Source organism: Canis aureus, chromosome 19 (assembly GCF_053574225.1).
Source record: "Canis aureus isolate CA01 chromosome 19, VMU_Caureus_v.1.0, whole genome shotgun sequence".
Lineage (NCBI taxonomy): Eukaryota > Metazoa > Chordata > Mammalia > Carnivora > Canidae > Canis > Canis aureus.
In genome coordinates, this window is record NC_135629.1 from 59,343,221 (window position 1) to 59,366,055 (window position 22,835).

General features: G+C 63.5%; 1 protein-coding gene across 6 annotated transcripts; it reads left to right on the forward strand.

Annotated features, from left to right (window-relative positions):
* Positions 1-3,364: 3,364 nt before the first annotated feature.
* Positions 3,365-22,412, forward strand: MIER2 (MIER family member 2). 6 transcript variants are annotated; one of them, XM_077860825.1, is made up of 15 exons: positions 3,365-3,418; positions 7,365-7,469; positions 8,854-8,944; positions 10,094-10,236; positions 13,739-13,864; positions 14,235-14,358; positions 14,797-14,888; positions 15,286-15,355; positions 17,323-17,474; positions 17,774-17,855; positions 17,937-18,031; positions 19,447-19,571; positions 19,673-19,800; positions 20,540-20,969; positions 21,434-22,412. In XM_077860825.1, exons 4-15 carry the CDS (start codon positions 10,102-10,104, stop codon positions 21,453-21,455), a joined length of 1,581 nt encoding a protein of 526 aa, XP_077716951.1. In that variant the 5' UTR covers positions 3,365-3,418; positions 7,365-7,469; positions 8,854-8,944; positions 10,094-10,101; the 3' UTR covers positions 21,456-22,412. The 6 variants fall into 6 exon arrangements, with proteins under 6 accessions (XP_077716951.1, XP_077716950.1, XP_077716949.1 ...); XM_077860824.1 differs by lacking the exon at positions 7,365-7,469 and adding an exon at positions 21,186-21,218 and having other exon boundaries at positions 3,368-3,418; XM_077860826.1 differs by lacking the exon at positions 3,365-3,418 and adding an exon at positions 3,811-4,053.
* The last annotated feature ends 423 nt before the right edge of the window (positions 22,413-22,835 follow it).

A 22,835-nucleotide genomic window follows, 5' to 3' on the forward strand; every position in this document is an offset into this window, starting at 1 on the left:
TTAGAGCCACCAGCCGCCAAGACCCCAGCAGCTGGGAGAAATGCTGCTTCCACATGTCGGGGGGGTCGGATGGTGCCCACGGCATCCACTGCGGTCCACCCAGAGCTGCTCAGTCCACGTAGTATGTTCTGGAAACGTCTCACCCAAGATTGTGCTAGGCCTCCTTTTCTGAGGGAAGACGTGCACGAAACGATGAGTGGGGTGAGCTGTGGTCTGCAGAGCCACCTCAGGCTGCGGCTGAAAGCTGGCCCTCCCCACCCGCAGCGCACACTCTCCACGGCTCACTCTCGCTCTCTGTGACCCGCAGGGCGGCCCAGACCACAGGCCCTGAGACGCCCAAGCACTTAGTCACCAGCCCCTGTTAGGCCACGAGGGCTGCACAGTCCCCGTCACTTGGGCCGATGACAACCAAAGAAGGTGCGCGGCACAGTGTCCACGCTCACAAGGGTGTCCGGGCCTTGGCCACTGCCAGCGCCAGGGATGCGCTCCCTGCCTCTCTGCTTCTTCCTTTAAGACTCGATCAAGGACACTGCCAAGTTCTTAGCTCTATTTCTTTTACTTTTTATTTTGAAAACCATTCAGGTTTACAGAAAAATAAGTACAGCACACACCCGTTCCCACAACCAGCTGTTAACATCTTGCTCCACTTCCTTTATCTTTTGCTCACCTCACGCCCCCCCCCCCCCCCCCCCGTCCATGTTTGGTAGAGACAAGCTACACTTTTCCTAACCACTGAAGTTGCACGCATCGTGGCACCTCACCCCTTCGTCCCTTTGGGCTGCTCTATCAAAAATGCCACAGGTCAGGTGGCTTATAAACAACAGAAATGTATTTTTCATGGTTTTAGAGGCTGTGAAGTGCAAGATCAGAGTGCCAGCAGCTTTGGTGTCCGGGGAGGACCTGCTTCCTGTATCCTAGGCTCTCTCTCCGTGCCATGCTCACAAGGTAGAGGGACAAGGGTGCTCATCGCATGACCTCCCAAGTGCTCCCCCAAGTACCATCATATTGGGGATTAGATGTCAAATGTGAATTTTGGGGAAACACAGACGTTCAGTCTATTAACCCCTAAATATTTCGGTGTAAATTTCTTTTCGAATAAGAACACTCTCTTACAGAACCACAGCCAGTCATTAACTTCAGTGAGCTTGACATTGATATAATGTATTTATCTAGGGATCCCTGGGTGGCGCAGCAGTTTAGCACCTGCCTTTGGCCCAGGGCGAGATCCTGGAGACCCAGGATCGAGTCCCACGTCGGGCTCCCGGTGCATGAAGCCTGCTTCTCCCTCTGCCTATGTCTCTGCCTCTCTCTCTCTCTCTCTGTGACTATCATAAATAAATAAATAAACTGCTTTAGTTTACATTAAAATGAAATACCTTTATAAAAAAAATAATGTATTTATCTAATTCACACCTCAATTCCAATTTTGTCAATTGACCCAGTGATGCCCCTTCTAGCGCTTCCCTACACACTAACCAGATCCAGGAGCTGTCCTGTATGAAAACCTGTTTTTTTTTTTTTCTTAAAGATTTTATTTATTTATTCATGAGAGACACAGAGAGAGAAACAGGGAGAGAGGCAGAGACACAGGCAGAGGGAGAAGCAGGCCCCATGCAGGGAGCCCGACGTGGGACTTGATCCCGGGACTCCAGGATCACACCCTGGGCTGAAGGCAGCACTAAACCGCTAAGCCACCTGGGCCACCCTGAAAGCCTGGTTGGCGTTAGCATTTCCGAAGAATACAGTCCTTCTTTGTTTAATTGAATGTTCCTTAGTTGGAGTTTGTCCGAAGTTTTCTCAAATATAGATACAAGTTTTGCATTTCTGGCCAGATTAAGTGATGCAGTGTCCTTCTCAGGGCATCACATTGGGAGGTACGTGGTGTCCATCTGCCCCTCACTACCATGATGTTATTTTTTTTATCACTGGGTCAATGTTGCCTCATTTCTACACTATAACTAACGACCAGTCAGTGGAGAGAAACTTTCAGGCCTTAAAAAGGTCCTTGTCTTCATCCGATGCCTGCCCTCCACCCATCACACGTCCCCGAGGATTCTTGTCGCAGTCCTCTCCGAGAAGTTTTCTCTGGTTACCCTAGGCTGACTCTGTCCTGTTCCTTGCTTTCTGCCTCGTGTTAGAACACAGACACCTGTCTCACTGCATCTGTTGCTCGTCTCCCTGCTTTGCTGGACCCCACGGGCCCTGCACCCGGTTGAGGGCTGCAGGGGGCAGGTGCTTAGCTGATTGGCTGAACGAGTGACCAAATGGATGACCAAGTGCTCTGTGGGTCAGTGAGGCCTGTGGGTCACAGTGGCCTGACGCTCCCATCTGAACGAAGTGCATCTGCGACAAGGGGTAGGGAGCGCCCTGACTCAGGTCACGGTGGACGGCGGGGACCCGAGCCTGGCACAGGGTCTCAGAGGGCTGGGGGAGCATAGAGCCCGATGCAGCTCAACTTCCCGGGGCCACTGGCTCTTGGCCGGGACATGGAAGGCTCCAGCGTTCCCCACCTCCCCTGCCTTGCTGGGAACACCACCAGGTCATCCATGCCAGAAGCCTCGGGCGTCCTCCGTTCTCTCCAGGCATCGGGGGTCTGCCTTCCTGCACCGTACACTTCTGCCCCAGCCGATGGCCTCCGTGCTGGGCTCCCTGTGCGTCCCTTGCCTTCTGCTCCTCTCCTCACGCCACCTGCACGATGCACGATGCCCGATGCCTGATGCAGGATGCACGATGCAGGATGCCTGATGCAGGATGCACGATGCAGGATGCCTGATGTAGGATGCAGGATGCACGATGCCCGGTGCAGGATGCACGATGCCCGATGCATGACGCAAGATGCACGATGCCTGAAGCAGGATGCACGATGCAGGATGCACCCTAAGCCGCCAGGCTGACCTGCGCGCTGCGCCCCGGGCCACTAACCCTAACAGGGGACCTGGGGACCGGGGCCAGCCGGCGCGGGGGCGGGTCCTGCACGCGCAGGGCACCACCTCCCGGCTCGTCCGCGAGACCTGCGCGCCGGCCCGGGGGTGGCTCTCCGGCACCACCGGCGGGTCTCGCTGGGCCCAGAGCGCAGAAAGTTCCAGAAGCACGCCGGCCGGCCTCCCCCCGGCGGCAGCACTTGCGCGGGCGGCCCCGACCCGGGGCACCGGTCGGACTGGACACGGGGCAGGTGTGGGCGCCGCCGCCCCGGCCCGACCCCGGCTCCAACCCCAGCCCCATCCCGGCCCCGGCCCCGGCCCCGGCCCCGCGCGCCCACCCGCGCGCCCGCGCCGCCAGCCCCGCGCACCTACTACGCGCCCGCCCCGCCCCGCCCTGGCCCCGCCCCCCCGGGCGCCGCAGCCAATGAGCGCGCGGCCCCGCATCCGGGGATCCCGGCGCGGCCGCCGCCTCCCGCGCACACACGGCCATGGCGGAGGTGAGTGAGCGGGCCGGGGGAGCCGGCCCCCCGCCCCCGCGCGCCCGCGCCCCCGCCGCCGGGTCCCGCCGCCCCGGGCCCCGAGCGCCGACGGACCCCCCGCCCCGGGGCGCGCAGGCCCGGCCCGCCGCGCCGCACCCGTCGGGGCCCGGGGGGCGCGGAGCTCCGTCGGCGGCCGCCCCCGGCCCCCCCGCCGCTGCCACATCGCGGGCGCAGTGCGCATGTGCGGGCGGGGGGCGGGGGCGGGGCGGGCCGCGCGGAGGGAGAGGCGCTCGCGGGCTGGGGGCGCCCCCCCCCTCCCCCCCGCTGGCCCGGGCCTCGGCCCCGCGCCCGCAGCCCTGCCCCCTGCCCCCTGCCCCCGGGGCCCGCCAACTTCGCGGAGTGCGCTCCCCGGGCGCGCGGTCGGGACCCCGGGCGGGACTCGAACTCCGGCCCGCCCTGAGCGGACCCGGCGCGGACCCTCCGCGGGGCCCGACCAGCCCTACCTCTGAGAGCCTCCGCGCGCCAAGCGGGCCTGCGACCCCCCCCGCGGAATCCCGCGGCCAGATGCGCGTGGGGACGCGGACTCTGTGGCTCCGGAGCCCGGACGCGGGGGAAGACGCGCCCAGGACCGTCTGGGCGAGCAGGAGCCGCAGGTAGCTTCAGGCGCGTCACACCGCGGACGGGAAACTTTCACTTTGGGGTATTTGTGCTGATTTGGTCGGTTTGTTTTTGACTTTGGAGTGTTGGATGAGGCCGGGCGGAAAGCCCTCACCCTTCAGGGCCCTGCTGAGGGTTAGATGGTGCACCCGCCGGGGCTGCCTAAACCTGACCCCTGGTGCACGACGTTCCGGTCCACGCGCGAAGTGAGGGCCCACGCCAGACCGGCCCGCAGACTCAGCAAGTGATCCTCGTCCAGCGGGTGGGGCCTCTGCAGCCCCCAGGGGAGAAGGTGCCCACCCTATGGGCTTGGCAGGCTTATGGGGTATTCGGCATGGCTGTGGGACCCAGCCAGGTCTTGTGTTTTAGCACAACACGGTGGGTGATGCGCAGGTGGGAATGGCCACTCTCTTCAGCAGGTGACCGGAGGGGCAGCAGCGGGCCCGCACTAGCAGCAGAGAGGGCACGGATGTCTGGGTGCAAGGCTGGACCTCCCCAGCCCGATGTGCTGGGTGACTGGATCCAAAGGGTTCTTAGTTCTGCTTCCTTAGGGAGCGTTTAGGGAAACTGAGGCCTCCCAGGGGGTCAGAGGCAGAAGCCAGGTCTCTCGGTGGCCCGGCAGGCAGGTGTGGTGTTGTGTTGGTGTCTGTGTGTGCTCCTGGCTCGGGCATGCGTGGCATTTGGGCGGCACTCCTGGGCTGGAAGGTGGCTGTGTGTCTCGGAGGGGTGGGGCCGAGTTTGGGTCCTGACTCTGCCTTGCCCAGGGCCAAGCCCCCGCACCTTCGCAGCGGCCGGCTGCCCAGGCCGCCCCTGCCCCACGTGCGGACAGTGTGCGCTGCTGCCCTGGTGAGTGGATCTGAGTTGGTTTCCCTGGAGAAGGTCCGTGTATGAGCACACCCATGTGCCTGGCGCCGTGCGAGGCCTTGAGGGTCCGGCTGTGAGCACAAACCCGAGGGTGCCGTGCCCAGAGGCCCGAGAGGCTGGTCAGTAAAGGACCAACAAGTGTGCAGGTGACAGAAGTGACGAGGACACTTGTTGCAGTGCAGGCGCCCCCTCCTCTCTGTGACCTTGGGCAGGTGACCGTTCAGAGCCTCGTTTCTGTGCCTCTGAAACGGGAAGGCCCTAGAGTTGAGGTCTTGGCTTGGTGGCTTGCACGGGGAAGCTGAGCCTGACGGAATTACAGTAAAGGTGGCAGTTTGTGAGCTACCTGTGAGCGCCTGGCCGGTATCAGCCGCCTGGTATCTGTCGTTGCTGGAGTGGCGTCAGCACCACGAGAAGGTGGTGGAGCCCTGTGCTGTCGTCCTCGCGCGCATCAGAGGAGTCCCTGGACGACCCAAGGACCAGGCTTGTGTTTTGGACCGTCCAGAGCGGTCCTTTGGCCGTAGGGTGAAGTGCGTGTCCTCCCCGTGGCCTCAGCCCGGTGGGGTGGTGCCCACAGACCTCATCGGAGGGACCAGCTGGCTCCTCGCTGCCCGTTGTCTCCCCTCAGTGCTCTGTGCCCGCTCCCACTCGTTTGTGCTCTGCGTCCCCAGCGAGCCGGGTGGCTTGTGTGGGTGGAGACGGGCAGAACCTGTTTCCCGATGGCCAGCGCCCGGCTCGGCGGCTGGCCTGGGGCACGTGTGCCCTAGATGTCGGGGAGCGGGGAGTGAAGCGCGCGGTCAGCGGTGTGGGTGAGGCCGGGCCCTACCCCTCACTACGTAGGCTGTCCCTTTGAGAATCTTGGTTGTGGGACAGCGATTGTCGTCTTGGTGGCCCCGAGGGCTGGCCGGGCAGTTCTCCTGCAGGGTCCGTGCCCTTGGCTGGCCGCGGGGCTGGAGCCGAGCGGAGGCGAGCTTCCCTGCTCCCACGAGGCCGCTGGTGCCGGCTGCTGGCTGGGACCCCGGGCAGTGGCCGCCCAGTGTAGCTTGGGCTTCCTCACAGCGTGGCATCCGGCGACTGTCCCAGAGGACACCGGTGGACATGAGCTGCCTCTTAAGACCTAGCCTTGGAAGTCCTCTGGCCCCCCCAGGCCCAGGCCCTCCGGGTCTCCAGGGAGCGCGCGGGACCCCGCTCCTAGGAGGGGCAGGGGGAGGAGGGCGGGTGGGAGGCATGTGGGTGCAGCCACTTGGGAGCGTAGATCCGCACGGCCTCGCCGTGGGCTCTGCCGGGAGGGGCAGCGGCGGGAAGCAGACGCCGCCCGGGGACGGGGACGGGGCCCTGCGCCCCAGCCCCCGCCGTCGCCGTCCGGGTCCACCTGAGGCGGGCAGGCCGGAGCCCTCGGTCGCGGTCGCGGGGCCCCGAAGGCCTGCCCGGCCGCGAGGGGCGGGGAGGGAGCTGGCCCCGACCCCGGCCGCCTTCGCCTCCGCCTCGCCGACCTCGAGCTCAAGCTGCGCCGCACATGCGCAGATGCGCAGACGCCGGCAGAGCCTACGTGTGCCCGACACGGGCTTGCAGACTCGCACGCGCACACGGCGCACATGCGCAGACGCTTACATGCGCTCGCGGACCCGCACATGCGCAGACGCCTACATGCGCTCGCGGACCCGCACATGCGCAGACGCACGCAGGGCCTCCCTGCCCGCCCATGCCTCCGCACGTGCAGGTGCTCCAGGTGCCCAGACACCTGCTTGCACACACGCGTGCTCAGGTCGTCCCAGGCTTCGAGGCCGTCCTCATCGGCGCCGGTGCCCTGCGGTGGGAGGGGCTCAGTGGCTGCTCCCGGCTTCGGGTCCCCGCCTCCCCAGGGGCGGCTTGAGGACCCCGTGAGGGAATCCCTAATAAACTTTTTCCAAATCCTAAACTTAATTTTATTAGATATTCGAATCATTTGCGTGTGTGTGCAGAGCTTTACTGAGGGACGTTCGTGCAATTCACATGCACGCTTGACTGGTTTCTAGCACATTCAGAGCTGTAGGGCCATCAGCCCCCTTGAGAGCGTCCCATCCCCTAGGGGAAGCCCCCCCAGCCCCCCCAGGGGCTCCCCAGCCCGGGTCCCCCAGCCCTCGCCCTGTCCTGCACATGTCACACGCGTGGACTCACACCCCGTGGGGCCTCCTGTGTCTGGCTCCCCCCCTGAGCATCGTGGGCTCGGGTCCATCCCCGGGGCATGGGGGGGCCTCGCTCCTGCTGGCGGCCGAGGACACTCCATTGTTCTGCCTTGGTTTGTGTTCTCATCGGCTGGTGGACGTGTGTATTCTTTCCACCTCTGCTGCTTGTGAATGGTCCTGCCATGAACGTTCATGTGCAAGTTTTACTGTAAACGTGTGTTTTCTTCTTCCTTGGGCGTCTTGGGGGAAGTAGGGCTCAACTCTTTCCCTTCCCCTCCTAGGTTTTCAGGCGGGGGCCCTGTGATGTACACTAACAAAAGACATTATCGAGAGAAATAAGCACAGTTTATTAACACAGGCAGCACACATCACGTGGAGAAGTCACAGTGAGTAACCCTGGGGCTGGCCAGGACTTGGGCTTGTGTGCATCTCAACAAAAGAACGGTAAACGTGCACCACGTGTCACGACACAGGAGGGCTTTGAGTCCGTCCGGGCACCAGGTTGTGGGAAGGTGGAAATGCGGGGAACTAGTAGAAGGCCAGGCTAGTTAGTTAGCAAGGTTGGCTTGTGCAGACGCGCTTGGTGCTAAACTGCTCCCCTCCTGGTTCAGGGCGGGAAGGGGGAGGCACCTCACAGGGACTTACGTTCTGCTTTGAAGCAGACAAGGGCAGCGCAGAGGTCATCCCATGTCTGCTTTTGCTCAGCTGCCTTCATCTCACAGTAACCTGTATGCCAGAGTGGCATACGTTGGGGCGGCACCCTCTGACCCCTTCAGTGGAATCTCTGGGTCCCGTGACCCTGCCTAACGGCTGCGGGACTGCGGACTGCTTTCCAGAGCACCTGCCCTGCTTTGCGTTTCCACCTCTGACTTGCCCTCCTCTGATGGTCGTTTTCTCGTGTGCTGTGGGCCAACTGCATCTCTTTGGAGAAATGTTTGTTCAGCTCTTTTGCCCATTTTTGAATTGCGTTATGTTTTCATTAACGAGTTGTATTCTAGATATAGGTCCCTTCTCAGCGGTGTGATCCGCAGACCTCGTCTCCCTCTGTGGGTTGTCTTCTCACTTCCTCGATGATGTCAATTCAAGCAGAAAAGTCTTCTGTTTAGATGAAGTCCAGTTTATTATGTACTTTTCTCTTGTTTCTTGTGCTTTTGGTGTCTTATCTAAGAAACCATGCCTGTGTCCAGGCAATAAAAGATCTGTTCCTCTGTTTTCTTCTAAGACTAATACAATTGTAGCTCTCCTGCTGAAGGACTTGGATCCGTTTTGTGTTCACTTGTGTGTGGTGTGAGGTAGGCATTCGGCTTCATTCTCTTGCATGTGGATTCTTATTGTCCCAGCACCATTTTTTGGAAAGACTGTTCATTCTCCACTGAGTTGTTTTTGTCACTTTTGTTGACATTCAGTTGGTGACAAGACTGTGGGTTTATTTCTGGGTTCTCAAGTCTGTCCCTTTGATGTAAGTGTCCAGCTTTACGTCACTGCCACACTGTTTTGATTACTGTAGCTTTGTAGTAATTTCAAAATCAGGAAGTGGTGTATTTCAGGGTTGCTTTGGCTTATCCGGGTCCCTTGACTTTTAGTAGGATTTTTGGAATCTGTTTGTCATTTTCTGCATAGAAGCCAACGGAGACTCTCCCAGATGAGGCCACTTCCTGAGGTAGTCTGGAGAGTTGGGCTCTGAGCTGCACCTGCTCCCAGGCATCATGCAGAGACGTCCGCCAGTGGGTTCCGGACAGCCGAGCCAACCTTGCTTCTGTTCCTCCGCAGGCCTCCTCGCTGGAGAGGCAGAGCCCTGGCGTGGCCTCCTGCCTCACTCACAGCCTGTGCCCTGGGGAGCCCAGCTTGCAGACAGCAGCAGGTACCTTCCTTGCCCCGTCCTTCCTCCTGCCCAGGGCCACCAGGGCCGCTGAGGTTGTAGGAGACAGCGTCTTGCACAGCCTGGTAGAGCCAGGGATAGGGGTGCAGGACTCTGTCCTCATTTTCTAGTGGGGGCAGGTCAGCCAAGGAGAGGACCAGACTGCCTCCTCCCTGGGGTGGCCCTCAGACCTGACAGGCAGCTTAGGTGAGGCATGAAAACTGGGTTGTTTGGTGCTGGGTGGGCACTGCTCCCAGGTGCTCTGCATCCCCCACCACCAAGCTGGCCCCTCGCAGCCCCACCTCCTCCTCCTGTGTGTGCTTTGGAGCCATGTGAGGGAGGAGGCCAGCCTCAGCCTCTACTGCTCCCTGGCCCAGGTATGGATGGAGCCCGTGCCATGTCCTTTTGTGTTTGTTTTGTCTAAATTTGACTTACTGAAGACCAGAATGGAGAGAGAGCAATGAACACATCCTGGTTCTTTTGGGAAAACCAAAAATCTGGTCACATCTGCCATCCTTTGGCCTGTGCAGGTGGTAGTGCTGTGGCCCCGCTGAGGCAGGAGAGAGGACTGGCATTGGCCGGGCCTCCTTTGTGTCCCCACTGGCAGTCTCCCCACCCTGTGCTGTCCCTGCAGTGACGCATGGAGGTGGGTGTGCAGATGGGGACCTGGCCCTCATGGGTCCTGCTCTTTCTGCCCTGCCTCACCTGGTGCTCATTTCTTCCTTGTCTGTGGGCTCTTTTCCCACAGGTGTCTGGTTAGGGAGACCAGCGAGCCCCCTGGGAGAACACGTCCCCCCGCAGTTCCAGAATTTGTGTGTATAGTGGGCCAGCTGTGTTCTTCTGCCAGAGGTCATTGTGTTGGGAGCTCCTCTGTGGTAGACTGACCCTGCTGACCCCCACTGCGCAGACATGCACGCACACACACATGCATGCACACACACGGTAAGTGCATGCTCGTGCCTACACGCACACATCCAGCCTTCCACACACAGCCTTGTGCGCACACAGCCTTTCACATGAGTATGCATACACACACACGTCCGATGTGGCCTCAGACAGTGGGGCTTCGTCCCTGGTGACAGCTGGGGCACTGCTGTGTCCTACCCCAGCCGTCCTCAGCCTGGAGCTCATGCGGCTGGTGTCTCCCCACAGTGGTGTCCATGGGCTCTGCAGACCATCAGTTCAACCTCGTAGAGATCCTGTCCCAGAACTACGGCATCCGGGAGGAGTGTGAGCAGGCCACGGGAGACACGGAGAAGCCCGAGGGGGAGCTGGAGAAGGACTTCATCTCCCAGGTATTTGGCTGAGCTGGTCCCCCTGCCCCTGTGCGTGTGGAGCCCCCTGGGCAAGGTCACAGTTTCTTCATTTGGCTGAACCCAGCTGCTCAGGTTTCACAGGGACAAGTACTGCCTGTGTGTCTGTGAAGCGCCAGGCACTCTGCGAGGAGCTGAGTTCACAGGTGTCGGGCCAGACCTGCCCCCACCTCTGGGGCTTTAGGGCTCTAAGCGTTAAACCCACTGTTTTCTCTTTTTGGCCTAAGAACCCCCTTTATGTTCTTAGAAAGTATTGATTTCGGAGAGCCTTGTGTGGGTTATACAGTAAACGCATTGTCAGTAGAAATAATAAATGTTTACGAAAATGGAAAAATAACAGGGGTGCCTGGATGGTGCAGTCAGTTAAGCATCTGACTCTTGATTTTGGCTCGTGCCCTGATCTCAGGGTCCTGGGATTGAGCCCCATGTCGGGCTCACTGCTTAGTGGGGAGTATGCTTCTCCCTCTGCTCCTCCCCCTGTGCGCACACGCTGTCTCTCTCTGAAGTAAATAATTTTAAAAAGTGAAAAAATAACTTAAAAAAAAATTTTATTTATGCATGGGGGTGTGGCGCAGGGATAGAGGCAGAGGGAGAAGCAGGTCCCATGCAGGGAGCCCGATGCAGGACTTGATCCTGGGACTCCGGGGTCACGCCCCGGGCTGAAGGTGGCGCTAAACCACTGGGCCACCTGGGCTGCCCAAAAAAATAACTTTTAAAACGAAAACAGGTTGGGGGCTCCTGGGTGGTGTAGTCGGTCGAGTGTCCAACCCTTGGTTTCGGTTCCGGTCTTGATCTCGTGGTGGTGGGATTGAGCGAGCCCCGCGTCTGGCTGTGCATTCGGTGGGGGTCCGAGTGGGATTCTCTCTCCCTCTCCCCGTGACCCCCACATTCTATCTCCCTCTCTTTCTCCCTCTCTCTGGCATAAATAAATAAATCTTAAAGAAAACCCAAAACAGGTTGGGGCGAAGAGTGGAATAGCTCTATGTTTCTGTCGATGCAGAAGGTGGAAGCAGGAACGGGAACCCAGCTGCTGTCGTTACGGCCGCCTTTAACCCGTTGTGATGTGTTCTTCTGGTGCAAGTACGAGTCTGTTCTTGAGAGAGGGGCGGGTGCTAACAACCTTTTCAGATGATTGTGGATGTTCCTTGATGCGGCACCCAAATGCAGTAAGAGGTAGTTTTGTGCAGGGTGGTTGCGGAGCGGCTTCTACAACCACGTCCTGTGCACGGTCGCGGTGGAACCGTTGGTGGTGACCCTGGAGTGACTCTTGCCTGCTGTGTGGTCTTTTACCTTCTGCATGTGACGTGTGTGCAACAGACTGTTTCTCCAGCTCACACGTCACGCAAATGTACGTTCACACGGTACAATCGAAGAAACCCGCTCGTTCATACCAGAGGTGGGAAGGTGGGGTAAGCAGAGTTGCGGGGCCAGGGTCAGGCCGGCTGTTCCTGCCCAGGCCCCTCGTTGGCCTGCGGTGGCTGCCTCCCCTCTGTCCTCGCGTGGTGAGAGCGAGTGTGCGGCCTGGGGCTCCGGAAGCACCTCATCCTGTTGGATCAGAGCCCCTTCCTCACGTCGTTCCACAAAGGTCCACGTCCACGTCCACGTCCACGTACGGTCACGCTGGGTGTTGGGACATCATCAGCACTGATGTCATCAACTGTCTTTCAAGTATTGGGAAAGTTTTGTTTTTAAAGCAGGAATCACGGGGCATTTACCTGGTTTGGTGCCGAGTGTCTCTTGGTGCCAGTTTGGTTTTACAAAGACAAAATTTTACTCTTTAAAAAAGAAAAAACAATCTAAAAAAAGTTTAACATGAATATAAAATGTTTCAAAGTAACCAAAAACTAAAATCATCCACGTATTAGTTAAATACCTGACCTAGGTTTCTTTCAAATACAGTTTTTAAAAACTGATTAAGGTTAGAGAAACGCAAAGGCCATGTGATCTCATATGTGGAATTTAATTAACAAAACAACAACAGAGGGGAAGGGAGGGAAAACTAAAATAAGACGAAATCAGAGAGAGACAAACCATGAGACCCTGAGCTCTGGGAACAGACTGAGGGGGCCGCTGGGGGGACGGGGCCTCGGAGGGTGGTCGCCACGGGGGCGCCCGATGGGATGAGCGCCGCGAGGTCTCTGCACCCGTGGACTCACTGGGCGCTGCCCCTGAAACCAGGGCTGCAGTGTGTTAACTACCTTGGATTTAAATTAAAATAAAAGCTGATAAAGAGAGAACACCACGTCCGGGGTAAAAGCAGGAGCGCTGCCGTGTCGTGTTATGTTGCCAGCCGGTCCTGCAGATCGTCAGGCTCACGTTGTTAGATCCAGACTTTCCAGTATTACAGTTTTTTGCTCAAACACCGGAGTTTTACCGTGGCCGCGAGCACAGTCCGTGGTCTGGAGGGGGTGGCTGGCGTGGCTCGGGTCCGAGTCGTCCGTCCTCACCGGCCCCATCCGCGGGCACAGAGCAGAGCCGTGTGGCGGCCCTGACGGCCCTGCGCACGGCCTCCCCTCGGGGTGTGGCAGGCAGGCGCTCACGTGCTCCCCGAGCCTCACGCGGAAAATTAACATGTGCCCTGAGAGACTTAAAGGAGCGGTTAGCCCACGGTGCCCGTAAGGGAAGGTGGCACGTTTACCCCCGCGGGCGGCGAGGGGGCTGCTGTAAGGTCTGTGCCCGGCGGTGCCCTGGGTCCCCCCGCGCGCAGCCCAGCGGGGCCGGAGAGGATGTGGTCCGGGATCCCAGGTCCCAGTGTCAGTCCCCCAGCACACGCACAGGTGGAAACTTGGTGGGCGCAGCGACCGTGCCCGTCGGGGGGGAGGGCGTGAGGGAGGCCGGGTGCTGGCCGCTGGGGAGACGGCGGACGTCGGAGGCTGGTGAGACCTGCGGGCCAGGACACGTCGCAGCCACACGGCGCTGCTGCCGGGCCTGGAGGGACCAGCGTGCGCAGCGGTGACCTGGGCGCAGAACCCGGGAGGATGCCAGGTCACCGGTGTCTTTCTTCTCAGTGTGTCTCGTTTGCCGCCGGCGCCGGGGCACTTGGCCTCCGTCCCCCCCGAGCCGCTGCGGTGGGGCTGCTCTGCGGGCGAGGCCGCCAGCGTCTGGGCACCGATGCCTGGACCCCGCCTCTGTCCGGGTACGGGGCGTTTTCATCAGAAGCAGACGTTGCAGCTCACCAGATCCTTCCTTCACGGTCGCCAGGATGGGCCCGTTGTTCCCCTTGTGACACGCCAGCAGCCGTGGCGGAGGATTGAGGAGTCGAGGCATCCCGTGTGCTGGGGCGCCCCCCCGGCCGCCGGTCCTGGCCCTGTCCCGCCAGGCTGCAGCCTCGGGCTCACCGCGGACTGTCTGGGCGCAGAGGTCTCGACCGCCTCTGGGGGTGTAGCAGGGAGGGGCCGGGGCCCGGCTGCGGGCAGCTCTGCTCGCAGCGGCCACGCGGTTCTGGACGCCTGAGCAGCCCCCTGACACGGCCCTGCCCCCGCAGAGCAGCGACATGCCCCTCGACGAGCTGCTCGCCCTCTACGGCTATGAGGCCTCAGACCCCATCTCGGAGCAGGGCAGCGAGAGCAGCGACACCACGGCCAACCTCCCGGACATGACGCTGGACAAGGTGAGCCGGGGGGGCGGGGGAGGGTCGGGCCCGGTCACCCAGCCGAGCCGCTGGCCAGAGCCGCCACGGTGGGCGCTGGAGGAGGGACGGAGCGGACAGCAGTGTGGAGATGTGCCGCCCGGCTCCCCTTGGCCAGGTCACAGGGTGGGCTGGGTCCCCACTGTGGACACCGCATGCTCCGTGGACGGGGCGGCCCTGGCTGGCCTGCCCTGGGCCCGGTCCCCCCGTCGGCACAGGAGCTCCCACAGCACGTGCGGGGCGGGACTGTGTGTCCGTCATGTCTCGGCGCGCCCGAAATTGCCATCATCAGGTGTCCTCCTGAGACGGTCGAAACAAACCAAGAATGTCTTCTTTGCTTTCTCGTTAAAAGGAACAAATAGCGAAGGATTTGCTCTCAGGGGAAGAAGAGGAAGAGACACAGTCGTCGGCCGATGACCTTACCCCGTCCGTGACCTCCCACGAGGCCTCTGACCTGTTTCCTAACCGGAGTGCATGTAGGTGTGCCCTGCCCCTCCACGTGGGCTGGCCAGAGGCTCGAGATGCAGATGGTGGGGCCCTCTGCGAGCTGAGACTCCGCGGTGCTAGATGCGAGGGGGGAGCGGGTCGGTGCCTGTGGCTGAAAGTGTCAGACCTGGGGCCGTGCCCTGAGGCCGGCCTGGGAGGCCCTGGGAGGCTTGACAGTGGACGGTATGGGGTGGGGGGCTTGGTGGGTTAGCGGCTGCTGCGGGGGAGGCGCCTGCGGCCCCCGGCCTGGCCCATCATGCACCCGTCGTCGGCCAGGTGTGGGTCACTCTCCCTGCAGGAAAGGCACGGTGGGGGGCAGGTGGTCGGGGAGTCGGGGCAGGTGCAGGCAGCGGTGCCCCAGAGCCCGCGAGCCAGGGTGGGCCACCTGCTGCCCCGGGCGCGCCTCAGCTGCCCGCCTTCCCCCGCAGCTTGCTTCCTGGCCGACGCAGGCAAAGAGCCTGGCTCCTCCGCTTCATCCGACACGGAGGAGGACCCCCTTCCTGCCAACAAGTGTAAGAAGGTGAGCGGCTCCGACCCAGTGGACGGTGGGCGCAGGTCTGTGCGTTGGTCCCAGGAGCTGAGCTGGGCTGGGCCGGGGCTGGACTGTGCTCTCGGGAGCCGAGACCTCGGTGCTGCTCTCCCTGTGACAGGGCCCAAGGTCCTGTCCGGGAGCCTGGGGGCTGGACCGCGGAAGCCCGGGTGCTTGCGCCTCGCCTCCCTTGCTGCATGGCTGGCTGTACCAGGTGGCAGGCGGGTGCGGACACAGCCGCTCGCACCCACATGCGCCTGCCTCTGCCTCGCGTGCTCCGGGCCACACGACTTGGCATCTGGGCAGATGGCCCGGATGAGCCCTGGGAGCCGGGCGGCCACCCTGGGGCCCTCGTCAGCCCTGAGCGTCTGGGGCCTCTTCCTTGCAGGAGATCATGGTGGGGCCTCAGTTCCAAGCCGACCTCAGCGGCCTGCAGTTGGAGCGCCACGGTGAGAAACGTAAGTGGGGCGGGGTGAGCGTGGGATACGGGGGCAGGAGGAACGAGACCCCGTGCAGCCAGGGGAGCTGCTGTGTGCTCCCCAGGACCAGCTCCCCAGTCCTTACAGGGTACTTGGGGCCCAGGCGGGGGCCGGAGGAGGTGGACGTCCCCTCCCTGCTGGGCGGCCCTCCTGCGTGGCCAGCACCCACTGCCCTTGGCTCGTCCGCTCTCTCGCTCCTCCCTTCCTGCCCACAGCCCTGTCCTTGCCTCACCAAGCTGCACGCCTTTCCCCCCCAGCTCCTCCCGTGTCCAGGCCTCGTCCCAGGTGTCCTCCTGAGACCAGCGTGTCTCTGCCTGGTGCGGTTCTTCAGGGCACGCGCCGTCCGGACTGGACGTCTGTCTGTCCTCCGTCCCCCTAGAACACGGAGGGGGCCGGTTGTCCTTTGAGACAGGCATTGCCACCTGCACTTACAGGTGAAGGGAACAGGACGTGAAGTCCCCTGGCTGTGGGCCCAGCCCTGTTTCCTGTGGCCAGGCTGGTGCCCCGGGGTCAGGAGTGTCTCCCAGGATGAGTCAGTGGCTGAGGCTGGCCGTGAGGTGCGGCCACCAGAGGAGGTGGGGACTCGGGGCTGGACGCTGGGTCGTGGGCTCGGCGCGTGTGCTTGCCCTGCGGTGAGCGGAGCCGACAGGAGCAGGTCAGCTGGGTTGGGACGGTGGAGGGGACACAGGAGACCCTCCTCCAGGAGAGGCCCTGGTGCAGCCTTGTTAGCTGCTCCCCAGGTGCAGCATGGTCGCAGGAAGTGTGGGCTCTGGGCCCCTTTCTCCTCCTCTTCCTCTTCCACGAGCCACACGCCTGTGCCCGGGGAGCGGCTGGGCTTTGGTCCTGAGGGCTGGGGGCTGGCTCTCCCTCCGCCGCGCCGCACACCCCAGAGGTGGAATCCATGCCTATGGACGTGGCCCTTGTGTGCCGTGTGCGTCTTCCTGGCGCGAATGGAGGGTTGGTCGGCGTTAGGATTTCCGTGTGTGGCTGTGGCGTGTGTGCGCGTCTGTCCGTGGATGGATGGCTGGGAGCCGCCCCCGGAGCCACACGTGGGAGCCGCTGTTGCCGTGCGTCCTCGTGCGCGGGACGCCGTCTGTGCTGGTGAATTTAGCTCCCGTGGCGGGAGAGGAGCGGTGTCCGAGGGAGGGGGTCCGTGTCCTGGCCGCTTGCAGGGCTCCTGTGCGGCCCGGCCCAGCCTTCCTCCCCATGTTTACACTGCGTTCGTTTCTCTTTGACCCGCGGGCGTCCCTGTGGCGTTGCGGATGCGGGTGCCTCGCCTGCTGTGTTCTCCGGCATGGCCGTGTCCCCCGGGGTGCTGAGGTCTGGGTTGTCCGCGTCTGTCCTGGCCACACCGTGCGGCCCAGTGGAGCCGTTACCTCGGCGTCCCGGTCACGTGCGGCGCTGGTGACTTCGGCGACTGTTGCGTGCGGTTGGACGTGCTGGTCGGCGGTGGGCGCTGCGCTGGCGTCGCACCTGGAGCCTGCTGTGCTCGCGGGACCCTGGGTGTCACTGCTGTGGCGGCTGGGAGCCAAGTGCACGGTGACACCTGTCCTCCCGCCTCGTCGTCCGGCCTCGTGGCCGCTCACACGTCGAGTAGTCGCCCCAAATCCTCAGTTTCGTTTGTGGAGACGTGCGGATCCCGTCCTGAGACCAGCGGGGTTTCTGTGGCGTTGGTGCCGTCACAGGAGATCTTGTGAAAAATTTGGTCTCTCCTTGGTTTCCGTCAGTAGAAATGCAGGTTGTTGCTTGAAGCAGCCTCGTGTCCTGGACTGAGCTCCACGGGGTCAGGAGATGCCGTCTGGCGACCTGCGTGCGGTCCCTGCTCGCTGCCGAGAACCACGCGGGGCCTGCGGAGGCGCCCGGGGGCCCAGAGGACGGGGCCAGCTGCTCCCAGGGCCGGGGCGCAGGCGCGTGCCCCAGCGTGACCCCGGCGCTCCCTCCCACAGTCTACGAGAACGAGGACCAGCTGCTCTGGGACCCCAACGTCCTCCCTGAGAGGGAAGTAGAGGAGTTCCTGTACCGGGCGGTGAAGCGGAGGTGGCACGAGATGGCTGGGTCGCAGCTTCCGGAGGGAGAGGTGGTGAAAGACAGCGAGCAGGTGGGGCCGCCAGCGGGGCGAAGAGGGCCCTGGGGTTGGAGGTCGGCGTGGGCTGCGGGGCAGGGGGCTTGGGCTCAGGCGGGGAGGGGCGTGGGGAATGGAAAGGCCCCAGGGCGGAGGGCATGCCATCAGCCCCTGTCCCGTGCCCACACGTGCTGGCAGATTGAAACAGGAAACCGGGACTAAGGGGGAGGTGGTGAGACCCCCCAACCCCACCCCGGGTGCGGTGAGCGCCTCTGCTGTTACCTGGGGGCGGGCAGGGTGAGGAGGGCCGGTGGGAAGTCCGTGTGGCTCCCCAGGCGCTTTACGAGCTGGTGAAGTGCAACTTCAACGCGGAGGAAGCCCTGCGGAGGCTGCGATTCAACGTGAAGGTGATCCGAGGTGAGCGTGGCCTCGGCCTTCCCCGCCCGGCCGCTGCGTGTCCGGGCGCCGTGGTGCCACCTTCCTTCCTCCCGCCTGCAGATGGGTTTTGCGCGTGGAGCGAGGAGGAGTGCAGGAACTTTGAGCACGGCTTCCGAGTGCACGGGAAGAACTTCCATCTGATCCAGGCCAACAAGGTGAGGATGCGGCTCCCACGTGGCTTGGCACCTGCAGCCCGTCGTAGGCCTGGGCCCACCTCACGGGCTCGGAGCAGCCCCCCAGCTCGGCGCAGCCCCGGGCCACTGCCGGTCTCCGCACATCCGAGTGCAGGACTCCCAGGGGACCCCAGGCCACAGCCTGGGGCATCTGCCCCGCGTTCCCGTCCCCCACCAGGGCTCCCGCCCCAAGCCCCCCCATCCCGGGCTGCTCTGGGCTGGAAGCCCTGGCTCCTCGCTGCTCACGGGGCTGTCGGGCCCTGGGAGGGCCGGGCTGACACCGGGCGCCCCTTCGGGTGGGAGTGAACGCGGTGTCTGCTTGGGGCGGGCGTGGGACGGGTGGCCTTCAGCTGACGGTGCCCGGAGCTGTGCCCAGCAGTGGTGACTCGCCAGGTCCGTGCCTGTCGGCCTGAGCAGGTTCCCAGCATGGCCTTGGCCGCTCCGTAAGCACGTGGCCGCAGCCCTTGTGCCCCTGTGCCCGGCCTGCCGGCGGTGGCCTCCCTCCCTGCACACTCTGGCTTCCGCTGGAGCTTGAGCCGCTGGCACGATGGAGGTGCAGAGGGGTCTTCTGGAGCAGAGCGGACAGTGCGTGTGCTCCTGTCCCCGCCGCCTTCCAGACCCGCCCCCGGAGCAGGGTCAGGCCCCTCCTGGTGAACAGCACGGGGGCTCCAGTGCCATCGCTGGCGATGGGGCTACGGGGCTGCGGGGCTGCCGGGTGGCCCCCACGTCCCGATGACAGGTCTCTAGTGGAAGCATAGCGGACCCACGAGGTCGTGTTGGTCTGAGGCGTGCAGCGGAGGTACAGACTTGCAGTGAGCCCGCGGTCAGTGCCCACCTCCTCCATGTGCGCACTCGGGCCCTGGCGTTACACTCGGTCGTGGACGCTGTGCCCTGTGGCGCTCCTCGTCTCTGTGGTTTATCTTACGACACGAGAGGTTACGTCGGACGCGGGGAGCCCACCTGCCTGCTGGACGCGGGTCTGTGGCACCCGGTCTCCCCGGGGCACTTCACGTGTGAGAGTTTCTGGGTTTTTGTATCTCGTTGTAAATGACAACCTCGAGCCGGGGTCAAGCCTGTGCCGTGTTCTCTCACGAAGTCCTGTTTGTAGACGTGGGCAGCTCCGCGCTGGTGTGTAATCGACCGTCTGTACCTAGCGGGCAACGCGGCTTGCGTCATCCCTGCTGGGCCTGCAAGGGGCAGGGCTGCCGCTGGTGTGGGCACGGTGGTCCGGGGCGCGGGGGGCGGGCCTGACGTGGGAACAGGGTTCAGCTCCGCGCCCGTAGGTGGTGCCGCCCTGCTTGAGGCGGGAGGGTGTGCTCGGCGGGCAGCGGCCTCAGCTGTGTCCGGGCGCTGGTGCTCCCGGAGGCAGAGGCCACCCCTGTGCTGTCCGTCCGCAGGTGCGCACGCGGTCTGTGGGCGAGTGCGTGGAGTACTACTACCTGTGGAAGAAGTCTGAGCGCTACGACTATTTCTCGCAGCAGACGCGGCTGGGCCGGAGGAAATACGGCCCGTCTGGAGCCACGTGTGTGCCGCGGGCTCCCCGGGGCCCCGTGGGGGGGGTGTCGGGCCAGTTCCCCCCAGGGCGGTACCTCCCGCTGCCCTTCACAGCGCTCTGCCCCACAGGGACGCAGACCAGGACCTGGACGGCAGCGACCCCGATGGCGCAGGCCGCCCCCGCTCCTCGCCGCCTCTGCCCCCTGCTGCCGACGGCCTGGCCTCTGAGCAGGACCCGCTGGCGCGGATGCACACGGGTGAGAGTGCGGGCGGGTGCCTGCTCTTGGGGGAGCCCACTGCTCACGAGTGGCCTGACCTGGGCCCCCGGGGCTGACGGGCGGGCAAGGGCCGGTGCCTCCCCGCCCCAGAGACTTGGGCCACGGGGACGTGCTGCCTCGTCGCATGGAGGGGACAGTGTGTGTCCAGGGTTCCCTGGTGACCAGGCCCAGGGCCCCACGGGCCCAAGACATGGCCTGGCCGGGCACTGGAGGCCCTGACGGCGACCGCGGGGATGGGGACGAGGACCTTGGTTCAGAGTCTCCTGTGCTCCGGGGTGTGCATTGTCCTTTGTTCCAGACTCTGGTTGGTTTGTGGTTTGGAACCAGGAACCACATCCACGGTCTTCTGGGCCGAATCACACACCTGTGTGCAGAGGCTTCTCGAATTCCACGTCTGTCTGTACCTTGCCGTGTTTTCCAGCGTGTCTTACTCTGTTTTGTCGTTTCTTTCTCTTAATTTCTTTGAGCCTGTCACGTTCTGGTCTTGGTTAAGAGGCGGGGTGACGACCGGCCAGTCGAGGGCTGTTGGGCCAGGCGCACAGTTTGAGTGTGAGTGTGTGCGTGTGACGTGTGTGAAGACGCCGAGTGCGGAGGGTCCGCGGCAGGGGCACACGGTGTAGCCCGAGGCCCGGGGCGCCTTGCGGGGGCGGCCCCGGGTCCCAGTAGGGCCGGCGCAGGTGCCCCAGGGGCCGGGCCTCAGCTGTGTTCTCCCCCGCAGAGCCGCTGAGCGTAGACAGCGCGGCCGGCAGTGTCGGTGAGCCCGGGGAGAGCTCCGACAGCCTCCCGTCCTCGGAGCCGGGGCCTTGTCCCTTCCAGCAGCTGGACAGCCCTCCAGCCGCGTCCCTGCCCAGGCGGCCCCCAGCCCTGGCCGAGCCCGCCTTCTACCCCCCGGCCACGGCCACCCCGGAGCCCAGCAGCAGCCCGAGACTGGCTGTGGACTTGGCCCTGCCGGGGGCCCTCCCCGAGGAGCTGCCCCTCATCTCCAGCCACGCGGACATGAACGGAGAGCCCGAGGAGGCTGTGGCCCCGGCACAGGTGGCCCTGTCGGTCACCGAGTTTGGACTCATCGGCATTGGGGACGTGAATCCCTTCCTGGCCGCCCACCCAGCGTGCCCGGCCCCCGGGCTGCACTCGGAGCCCCTGTCACAGTGAGTGCGGCCCCTGCCCCATCCCTGTGCCCCCCGTGCCCCCCGCTGCGCCCCCGCTGTGCCCCCTGCTGCGCCCCCAGCCTCCGGCTGAGCGGTGGGGAGGGGAGGGGAGTGCCCCGAGGGCCCGAGGATGGCGTGGCCGCAAGGAGCAGGCTCTGTTGTTTTCTTTACTTTTATTCTCTACTTTTAATTTGGCTTATTTATTTTTTTGACTAGGTAAATCATTCATATGGTTCAAAATCCAAAAAGGTACAAACGGGGCCAGTGCCAGGCTCCTCCCACCCCTGCCCCAGCCACCAGCCCTCCCCAGGCGCCAAGGACAGTGCTGCCTGGGGGAGCCTGTCAGCCAGCACGAGTGACGTCACGGTCTGCTGGGGGAGGCGAGGTCGGGAGCCACGGCGTCGGCACCAGGCCGTGCGGTGTGTGGGGCCGCACTGACCCTCTCTCGGTCTCTCCTCCTGCAGCTGTAACGTGATGACCTGTTGATCCCTGGCCGCGGGCGGGCGTGCGTGGCCCGGACTGGACGTGGGGCCGCTGCGGGCCCGCCTCTGCCAGTCTTCCTGACCCCCCCCCCTCCGCCTGGGCCTCGGGTCACGCCTCCTCTGCTTCAGAACACGTCACGGGCGGGGTGAGCGGTGGCCGGGCCGCTGCCCTGCCCTCCTCACACACAGACTGGCGCCCTCAGTGCCCGCCCCACCGCCCGCGCAGCCCAGGCTGCTGCCTCACCCGCACGACCCGTCGGGCAGCCGGATGCGGAGGGCCCAGCCCCGTCCAGCCAGCAGAGGCGAGGAAGGTGTCCCCGCCCCGCCGGGGAGGTGGGCCGATGGGGCAGGATGCCGCCCCCACCAGCAGCCTCGGTCCGGGGCGCCCTCAGCACTCCGCCCGGGGGTGGGGGCAGCTGCTACTCGGTGCCAAACCCCGTGGGGCACAGAGCCATATACCTCGACGTCGGCCCCGCCCGCCCTCGACCTCCACCCTGCTCTCCACTTCAGGAAACGCCGCACTTTACGCCCCTCTTGCCTCCTCCTCTCTCCGGCCCGGAGCAGCCTCGGGTGTGGGGTCGAGGAGACGGGTGACCTGCACCCCCTTGGGTACCGAGGCGCTCTTGCCTGCAGCACCGAGGGGCCGGCCCCAGTCCGTTCCCCTGACCCCGTGGGTCATACTTCTGTTGAAGCGCCCCAGCAAGGTGGTTTGGGGCCCGGTCCTTCTCTTTCCAGCTTCCCTAGTTTTATTTATGTTTCTGTTTACAAATTGGAGTGGGGTCCTCCGCGGGGCCAGGGCAGCGCTCCCCAACCCCCGGGTGTCACCAGGAGAGGGTTTTGGCTCGAGCCCGCCTGCAGCGTCGGCCTCGACCTTCCCTCACCCCACCAAGGACCACACTGTGAAGTGCTAACTGCCTTGAATCCCTTGCTGTTTTATTTATTAAACTTGATTTGAAACCCACAGGTGCCTTGTGGTAGATGGGGAGGACGGGGTGAGGAGGTGCGGGGGCTGCTGCTCACTCGGCGGACCGCGTGACCTGGGCTCCGCTGTGGCCCACACGGGGCTATGGGGGGGCGGGGGGGCCAAGGACAGCAGGCCCGGTGCCAGGAGGAGGCTCTGGGGAGAGGCTGGGGGGACGGGTGGGAGGGTTCTGGGTCAGGGCCCTGGAGGCGGGCTCGAGGCCACAGTTTATAGTTGCCTGTGGTGGCTGCACAGGGAGGGGGCAGGAGACACTGTGTGTGTGTGGGGTGCTGCCTGGTGGGAGGGGCAGGAGGCCTGGGGGGCAGCAGGCCCTGGGGGGCAGGAGGCCACACTGCAGGGCTGGGTGTCTGGTGTTGGGGTCAGGAGTGCGGGCGCGTGGGTGATGGCAGGGCGTCCAGACGG